At 40.2% G+C, this 8,525-nt stretch overlaps 1 protein-coding gene across 1 annotated transcript; it reads right to left on the minus strand.

Annotated features, from left to right (window-relative positions):
- Positions 1–1,856: 1,856 nt before the first annotated feature.
- On the minus strand, positions 1,857–8,275 carry LOC124006143 (phospholipase A2 inhibitor and Ly6/PLAUR domain-containing protein-like). The gene is made up of 6 exons (XM_046315951.1): positions 8,153–8,275; positions 7,541–7,678; positions 7,273–7,368; positions 3,618–3,770; positions 3,408–3,518; positions 1,857–3,239 (listed from the first exon to the last, which is right to left on the minus strand). Exons 1-6 carry the CDS (start codon positions 8,199–8,201, stop codon positions 3,019–3,021), a joined length of 768 nt encoding a protein of 255 aa, XP_046171907.1. The 5' UTR covers positions 8,202–8,275; the 3' UTR covers positions 1,857–3,018.
- Positions 8,276–8,525: the final 250 nt, after the last annotated feature.

Raw genomic sequence — 8,525 nt, forward strand, 5'->3', positions numbered from 1 at the left:
CATAGCACACAGACACACACTCACAGACACACACACCACACACTCACAGACACTGAGCACACAGACACACACACTCACGGACACTGAGCACACAGACACACACACTTACAGCTACAGAGCACACAGACACACACTCACAGACAATGAGCACACAGACACACACACCACACACTCACAGACACTGAGCACACAGACACACACACCACACATTTACAGCTACAGAGCACACAGACACACACTCACAGACAATGAGCACACAGACACACACACCACACACTCACAGACACTGAGCACACAGACACACACACCACACACTCACAGACACTGAGCACACAGACACACACACCACACACTCACAGACACTGAGCACGCAGACACACACACCACACACTTACAGCTACAGAGCACACAGACACACACTCACAGACACTGAGCACACAGACACACACACCACACACTCACAGACACTGAGCACACAGACACACACACCACACACTCACAGACACTGAGCACACAGACACACACACCACACACTCACAGACACTGAGCACACAGACACACACACCACACACTCACAGACACTGAGCACACAGACACACACACCACACACTCACAGACAATGAGCACACAGACACACACACCACACACTCACAGACAATGAGCACACAGACACACACACCACACACTCACAGACAATGAGCACACAGACACACACTCACAGACACTGAGCACACAGACACACACACCACACACTCACAGACAATGAGCACACAGACACACACACCACACACTCACAGACAATGAGCACACAGACACACACACTCACAGACACTGAGCACACAGACACACATGTTCTATATGGATCATTTGTTTTTTAACAGGACAATGACCCAAAACACACCTCCAGGCTGTATAAGGACTATTTGACCAAGGAGAGTGATGGAGTGCTGCATCAGATGACCTGGCCTCCACAATCACCCGACCTCAACCCAATTGAGATAGTTTGAGATTACTTGGACCGCAGAGTGAAGGAAAAGTAGCCAACAAGTGCTCAGCATATGTGGGAAATCCTTCAAGACTGTTGGAAAAGCATTCCAGGTGAAGCTGGTTGAGAGAATGCCAAGTGTGTGCAGAGCTGTCATCAAGGCAAAGTGTGGCTACTTTGATTAATCTAAAATCTAACATATATTTTTATTTGTTTAACATTTTTTGGGGGTTACTACATAATTCCATGTGTGTTATTTCAAAGTTTTGATGTCTTCAATATCTTTCTACAATGTGCAATGTATTCAACAAACCTTGAATGTGTGTGTCCAAACTTTTAACTTGTACTGTATGAAATGGGTAAAACAGTGTTCCATTATTAAAGTGACCAGTGTTTCATTATTAAAGTGACCAGTGTTCCATTATTAAAGTGACCAGTGTTACTTTATTAAAGTGACCAGTGTTCCATTATTAAAGGGACCAGTGTTCCATTATTAAAGTGACCAGTGTTCCATTATTAAAGTGACCAGTGTTCCATTATTAAAGGGACCAGTGTTCCATTATTAAAGTGACCAGTGTTCCATTACTAAAGTGACCAGTGTTCCATTATTAAAGTGACCAGTGTTCCATTATTAAAGGGACCAGTGTTCCATTATTAAAGTGACCAGTGTTCCATTATTAAAGTGACCAGTGTTCCATTATTAAAGGGACCAGTGTTCCATTATTAAAGTGACCAGTGTTCCATTATTGAAGTGACCAGTGTTCCGTTATTAAAGGGACCAGTGTTCCGTTATTAAAGGGACCAGTGTTCCAGTAATTATCAAATCTTAACACGATACACAACAGAGGAAAACAACAGAAAGTAAGTAGTATGAATGTTTAATATTATTTATTAACATGTTTGATTAAATGCCAGTGTTGATGTACATTTGTTTAATTCATCAATCAATAAAATGTAAGTCCCTTTTACATCAACAGTTGTGACAAAGAGCTTTACGGGAACCTGGCCTACACCACAAAGAGCTTTACAGTAACCTGGCCTACACCACAAAGAGCTTTGCAGGAACCTGGCCTAGACCAAAGAGCTTTACAGGAGCCTGGCCTAGACCACAAAGAGCTTTACAGTAGCCTGGCCTAGACCACTAAGAGCTTTGCAGGAACCTGGCCTAGACCAAAGAGCTTTACAGGAACCTGGCCTAGACCACAAAGAGCTTTGCAGGAACCTGGCCTAGACCACAAAGAGCTTTACAGTAGCCTGGCCTAGACCACTAAGAGCTTTGCAGGAACCTGGCTTAGACCAAAGAGCTTTGCAGGAACCTGGCCTAGACCAAAGAGCTTTACAGGAACCTGGCCTAGACCACAAAGAGCTTTGCAGGAACCTGGCCTACACCACAAAGAGCTTTACAGTAACCCGGCTTAGACCACCAAGAGCTTTACAGTAACCCTGCTTAGACCACCAAGAGCTTTACAGTAACCCAGCTTAGACCACCAAGAGCTTTACAGTAACCCGGCTTAGACCACAAAGAGCTTTACAGTAACCCGGCTTAGACCACCAAGAGCTTTACAGTAACCTGGCTTAGACCACCAATATCTTTACAGTAACCCGGCTTAGACCACCAAGAGCTTTACAGTAGCCCGGCTTAGACCACCAAGAGCTTTACAGTAATCAAACAGGCTAGATTAAAAGAAAAGAATACCCATAATTTATATATATAATATGTTATATATATATATTTATATATTATAATTTCATCACTCAACACAACCTCCAAGTTCAATAAATGAAATGCATCATTTCAGAAGAGTTTCTGTCCAACACAATCAAGTAGTCTTTTGTTGGTCATAATTGTTATATTCAGCAGCCTTCTGATGAGCAACAAGCAACAGATCCCACAGTACTTTAGTGGGTCAGGGAGTGACAAGGTTGTTACACTCTGGACAACACAGAGTGTGGTAACCCCAGAAGTAGATGCCCACATAACTAATCCTCATGAGAAAAATATGAAAATCCTCAAGAAACCCCAATCAAGATATTCATTGATTGACTGATTGTAGAAGTGTGGTGGTTGTTATGCCAACTAGCAGAGCGAGGACTGTAAGTGCTACAGGCTGAGCGGAATTCATAGCCCTGTTTCTGTTGCAGAGACTTCCCTCACAGCAGGACACAGAACCAGAGTCAGAACCAGAACCGGAACCACACATACTCCTGGAGACACAGCCTCGAAGAGTCACAGACCGACCATTACTTGCTGTCACTACAGAGAAAATTAGATGTAAAAAATATATTGTCAAAAACAATACAATATGAATGAAATTTACAGAGATAATTAAAATAAACCTAACATTTCTTATAACTGTATTCATTACACAAGGACAAAGTATAGCATGAACACAACCAAACACATCAATTGTATGTACTGTACCTGTGTCATTAAGACAGTGATCCTGAACACTCTGGCAGATCACAGCCTGATTACAAACCTCATCTTCTGGATCAGTGCAAGAAAAACACTCAAGTCCATTGTGGGGGTCGTCTGGAGAAACAACAGGACAACTCATGTAAGGATCAGACAACAAAAGATCATCTAATTCAACGAAGAACAATGGAGTTCAAAGTTCAGAAGAATATTTACCAGAGAAAGTGTCACTGTTGCAGCCAGATGAGTTGCAGCACGAAGAAGTGAATTGATGGAAACCGATATTAAAAGACATTTTGGGGCTTGACTGACAAAAATGGTCATCCATGCATCCCTTCACGATCCTCTCTTTGATACTTGAGTTTGAAACTGAAAGGTAAAAGATAAAAATGATTCATAAGATAGTACTAGAGAAGGTATACTCAGTACTAGAGAAGGTATACTCAGTACTAGAGAAGGTATACTCAGTACTAGAGAAGGTATACTCAGTACTAGAGAAGGTATACTCAGTACTAGAGAAGGTATACTCAGTACTAGAGAAGGTATACTCAGTACTCGAGAAGGTATACTCAGTACTCGAGAAGGTATACTCAGTACTAGAGAAGGTATACCCAGTACTAGAGAAGGTATACTCAGTACTAGAGAAGGTATACTCAGTACTAGAGAAGGTATACTCAGTACTAGAGAAGGTATACTCAGTGCTGGATGAGACAATGTCAAGACTGTGCAAAGCTGTCATCAAGGCAAAGGACGGCTACTTTGAAGAATCTCAAATATACAACATATTTCGATTTGTTTAACATTTGTTTGGTTACTACATGATTCAATATGTGTTATTTCATAGTTTTGTTGTCTTCACTATTATTCTACCCTTGAATGAGTAGCTGTGTCCAAACTTTTGACTAGTACTGTAAGTATTCACACCCCTGAGTCCATACTGTGTAGAAGGACCTTTGGCAGCGATTAGAGCTGTGAGTATATCTGGGTAAGTCTCTAAGAGCTTTCCACACCTGGATTGTGCAACATTTGACCATTATTCTTTTCAAAATTCTTCACGTTCTGTCAAATTGGTTGTTGATCATTGCTAGATAACCATTTTCAGGTCTTGCCATAGATTTTCAAGTGGATTTAAGTCAAAACTGGCCACTCAGGAACATTCACTGTCTTCTTGATTCTCCCAGTGTAGATGTGGCCTTGTGTTTTAAGGTTATTGTCCTGCTGAAAGGTGAATTCATCTCCCAGTGTAGATGTGGCCTTGTGTTCTAGGTTATTGTCCTGCTGAAAGGTGAATTCATCTCCCAGTGTAGATGTGGTCTTGTGTTCTAGGTTATTGTCCTGCTGAAAGGTGAATTCATCTCCCAGTGTAGATGTGGTCTTGTGTTCTAGGTTATTGTCCTGCTGAAAGGTGAATTCATCTCCCAGTGTAGATGTGGCCTTGTGTTCTAGGTTATTGTCCTGCTGAAAGGTGAATTCATCTCCCAGTGTATATTTGGCCTTGTGTTCTAGGTTATTGTCCTGCTGAAAGGTGAATTCATCTCCCAGTGTAAATGTGGCCTTGTGTTCTAGGTTATTGTCCTGCTGAAAGGTGAATTTATCTCCCAGTGTCTGGTGGAAAGCAGACTGAACCAGGTTTTGCTCTAGGATGTTGCCTGTTCTTATCCTGAAAAACTCCCCAGTCCTTAACAATGACAAGTGTCATGACTGGTCTGTTGGGGTCAGGTTAGCATGGACCATAATCCTACAGAGATGCCTCTCACACCCACCAGTGGGGGAGAGATCGAGAGGTATGAAGGTGGGGGGTTTTATGACATCCATTGTAAATCTTACGGCAGCAGACAAAATCCTCTCAGTACGGAGGGATGGGCTGACTAATGGAGAATCTACTTCTGAACAGTAACATGTAATTAATGGACTTTGGGACAATATTTTTTGTCAGCCAAAACGATAATAATAATGATAGATGGAATATGAAAATGAATGTTGTTTTTGTTATGTTATAAAAAGTTAAATGACAACATTATAACAAAAACATTGTAACTTGAAGAGTTTTCACAAGATATACCTGATGTTTGCATAGTGTACACTGTGTAGAAAATGTCTAGATCAAAGAGAATGTTTTTGTGAAGATGAAATGTGAAGTTAGTTGTCTAAATTGGATCTGAGTAAAGTCTAGACCTTGCTTCGTAACTAGTTACGCCCAGAGAACTTGCCCCGAAGGCAGAAATGCCCATTTCTGACCCGAGTGTATAAAACACATGAGTTAAGAATGAACATTTGGACATTTGACAGCCAAGGTGTGAGTAGTCAGCAACCCCAAATCGTAACACGAGGTAGAAGAAGACTAAGGAACCTTTTAAAAACCTGTGCTATGGATGAGTCTAAGAGGGTGAATTCAAGCAGGACCACCCAGTTATTGTCTACACTACATTCATTCCCACGTTGGAGCCCTGAGCTACACGGCTGGCTGGCTGTCCACAGAAGACCCCTTTCAGAACCAGGGGTGAGGAAACAGACCACTAAGACAGGACACTGACACCGTGAGGACAAACCGAGAGTTACACCCGGTAACCGAAGACGTGCCGTCATCAGAGAAGTCAGAACCAGGTCCACGAAAAGACACCCCAAAGGAGACCTTCAACACGTAATCACCTCATTATATTCTGACCCATACGAGTAGCAGTTCGGGGCAAGGTTAGGGTTAAAATAAGCATAGTTGACAAATGCACCCAAGTGTGCTTTTCTCTCATGCTTCTCTCTGTCTTTTGAAATTCCCATTTTGTGTAAAATGTGTCTTATTGTGTTAGCCCGCTAGGGACCCGTGTGTTTGTGTATCTTATATTATCATTTCAGCTTGTTAGTAAATAAGTAATCAACTAAATTTGTGTGGTACGGGCTTATTTAGTGGGACTCGGGTTTGTGCAGATTCCAGGATTATGCGACATTTAGAATGAGACGAAAGAGGAAATTAATTAATCGGTGACTGTTGTGAAATCGATATTCTGATATTCTTTGAGTTCATTTGGGAAATAGAAACTCAATAAAGCCAAACTTTCCCATGGTGCCCCCGGTTAATGAGTTAATAATTGCCTGATTCATTTAATCACGTAATTATAAACCGTTAATCATTCGATGAGCAGCAGTCGTCACATTAATCAATACAACGTAACGACACAAGGATACGCATAACATGATGTAGCCTTGAAAATATGGAAAGTGATATTCAGTAATATGTTGTATTGGATTTGCCCCAAACATTTCACTTTGTATGCAGGACCAAAAGTGAATTGCTTTGTACATTTTTATACAGTATTTCTTTAGTGGCATGTTGCAAATAAGGGTTTTGGATTACTTTTTTTATTCTGTTCAGGCTTCCTTCTTTGTACTCTGTCAATTAACAACTTCAACGTTGTTGATCCATCCTCTGTTTTCTCCTATCACAGCCATCAAACTCTGTAACTGTTTGAAAGTCACCATTGGCCTCATGGGGAAATTCCTGAGCGGTTTCCTTCCTCTACGGCAACTGAGTTAGGAAGGACACCTGTACCTTTGTAGTGACTGGGTATATTGATACACCATCCAAAGTGTAATTAATTACTTCACCATGCTCAAAGGAATATTCATTGTCTGCTGTTTTACCCATCTACTAATAGATGCTCTTCTTAGTGAGGCATTAGAAAACCTCCCTGATAACTGTTGTTGAAAAAAAAACATTTAATCCATTTTAAATTCAGGCTGTAACACATCAAAATGTGGAAAATGTCAAGGGGTGTGAATAGTTTCTGAAGGTACTAACTCACTTATTATAATAATTAATGAAAACATAATCAATGAAAACAATTCCAGTCACCTATTTTTTGGAGTTTTAACTTACCAACGTTGGGGTTGGTTGCTGTACGGTCTTTTCCCCAGCGGATATCAATGTCAACGTCCCAAATGCTAAAATGGATGCGTCCTCTGTCATTATCAACTACAATGTCAAAAGTCAAACAAAGGGGATATTTCAAAACATGCGACAAGTTAATTAATACTACATACTATGTCCATTCAAATGTACAATGTAAATTATTCACGCAAGTAGTCAAACTGCAGTCTCACGAGGTTCTCTGGGTTAGATTAAATGATATGTTTAATCATACTACCGGAGGATTGCAGAGAGCTGCTGGAGTTTGTGGAACACACTTGTCCATCACTGCAGGTCTCCAGGGTTTGTTCTAAGCAGCGGGCGTCTGCCGGATCTTTACAGGTGAAACACTGCAGAGCGGCTGAACAAGAGACGGCTACAAGAAACATTCATGTACAGTTATTTCAATTATTTTAATTGCTTTCACAATTCACAAAACATTTCAATTTAAAATATTTGGATGTGATTATTTAAATATACAAGTGAAACGTATTGGCATGTATTACAAAATACTCAAATATACAAATATTTAAAGACTGTAAACATTTCAATATACTTGAACACTGGTCTGTTTGGTCCTAGTGTTATTTGAGATCACATATTTGGAAACAAGAATTTGAGAATAGTTTCAAATAGTAGGATATTTATAGGAAATATTTTTGAATATACATTCAAATATTTCTAATTTATGAAGTTTATTCGGCACCAATATTATTTGAAAATACTCAAATATACAAGAATATGAGAATTTAAATAACAAATACTTAATTACACAGGTATTTGTCTGAAAGTAACACAATTATCTTATTACACATATAACTAACCAAATGAAAGATGTAGAACATATTACCAATGCAGAGCAGCATACAAGCCAGTAAGAGAGTGATGGTGCGTTTCATTCTGAGCTGAAGCAATGATTACCAGTACAACAAATGCCTGTTTCCAGGACCTTATATAATGTGTAGTCACAAAAGAGTGAAAGACAAAAAATGGAAAACAATAAGAATGATGTGTCATTCAATCTTTGTTTGTTCCTGGGGCATTGCAACCACAATCTACCGGAATATTTACCACACAGACATTGTCACCATGTTCAAATCTACCTAACTCTTCGCTCCCACCCTTACTCCTACCAGTATATCACATTCACATTTCCTTCAGGCTCAAACAAAGACAATTGAGAAATATAATACTGCACAGAACAAAAGCAGAATATTGCATGT

The sequence above is a fragment of the Oncorhynchus gorbuscha genome, linkage group LG19 (assembly GCF_021184085.1).
Source record: "Oncorhynchus gorbuscha isolate QuinsamMale2020 ecotype Even-year linkage group LG19, OgorEven_v1.0, whole genome shotgun sequence".
Lineage (NCBI taxonomy): Eukaryota > Metazoa > Chordata > Actinopteri > Salmoniformes > Salmonidae > Oncorhynchus > Oncorhynchus gorbuscha.